At 46.4% G+C, this 1,372-nt stretch overlaps 1 protein-coding gene across 1 annotated transcript; it reads right to left on the reverse strand.

Annotated features, from left to right (window-relative positions):
• Positions 1 to 623: 623 nt before the first annotated feature.
• Positions 624 to 1,145, reverse strand: LOC124456442. The gene has a single exon (XM_047006888.1). It carries the CDS (start codon positions 1,143 to 1,145, stop codon positions 624 to 626), a length of 522 nt encoding a protein of 173 aa, XP_046862844.1.
• Positions 1,146 to 1,372: the final 227 nt, after the last annotated feature.

Raw genomic sequence — 1,372 nt, forward strand, 5'->3', positions numbered from 1 at the left:
CGCCTTTTTCTTGAACCGATAATCGATCATATCTGCTTCAGTCCGCGACTTTCTCCACCTTTTAAATGCCAACTTCTTCGCCAATCACTTCGCTGACTCGTTGATCCCACCACCATGCCTGTTCTTCTACTACACTGCCTTTACTTCTACATACCTTCTCCGCTGCCTTTAAAATACCCTTCTCCAGCACGTCCATTGCTCCTCCACCGTCTCACCTCAACATTCAATGTCGTAATTTCGTCACGGAAACACTGCTTCCTTCATTCGATCGTAACTTAAGCCTGCTTTACCCTCAACCTTTCTCCTCTTCACCTTCCTGATTCTCCAGTCCATGACCAGCAGCTTGCTTCACACATTTTCTCCTGAAATCACTTTTGCATCCTTCACGTTTTTCCTCTCTTCTTCATTCACCAGTATATAATCCACCACCATCCTACTGTCACCAGATTCATACGTCACAAGCTTGCTTTCTTCCTTTATAAACCACGTATTCACTACCACCATCCCACAACTCGCTGCTAACCCAATATCGCCTCGCCTTCAGCATTCATATCACCAACTCCAAAACCTCCATGCGCACAGTATCCTTACGCTTCCCACATTACCGTTCCAATCACCAAGCATCACACATCGCCCTCTCTGCTCACTGCATACACGCTGTCGTAGAACTTTTCCTTCTCCTCGCTTCGTCCAACCTGCGGAGCATACACCACAACGAAACTCACAACTTCGGCCTCAATACTTACATCAACTCTCAGGACTCTGTCCGAAACTCTCTTCACTGCTACAACCGACTTCGCCCAATCCTCTCTTATCGCAAAGCCAACACCATTCGTGCCACTTCCGTTTCCCTTCCAAAACCACTTAAATCTCGCTCCATTATCTTCGCCCTTTATGACTCTCGTACCTTCACCTTTAAACCTTACCTCCTGAAACCCACACACATCAACTTTCCTTCTTTTCAACATGTCCGCCACTTCTGCACTCCTTCCCTTCATTGTCCCAACGTTCACTGTGCCTACCCGAAGGGTGACACTTCCACCAACGTTAGTAGAACCAACTCTCACCCCCAAGTTTTCGACTATTGATACGGAGATTCTTCGCACCCCCTGCCTACTGAAAGGCTGCCGGGAACTGGGGGCCATGTCTTCTTTTCCAAAGTTCATGAATTTTGTTGGAGCAAAAGTTTTACGGTAGGATGCCCTTCCTTACACCAACCCCTTTTAGTCGTCTTTTACGACAGGCAGAGGATACGTTGGCGCAATTCTAAGCCGGCAACCACACGGCAACATAAGGCGCCATACTATTATTTAATTTATCATGAACAAATGTTTTGGGCTTTTCAGTTTATAATCATTGATCATTCAATCAT

This window comes from Xenia sp. Carnegie-2017, unplaced genomic scaffold (assembly GCF_021976095.1).
Source record: "Xenia sp. Carnegie-2017 unplaced genomic scaffold, XeniaSp_v1 HiC_scaffold_5, whole genome shotgun sequence".
NCBI lineage: Eukaryota > Metazoa > Cnidaria > Anthozoa > Malacalcyonacea > Xeniidae > Xenia > Xenia sp. Carnegie-2017.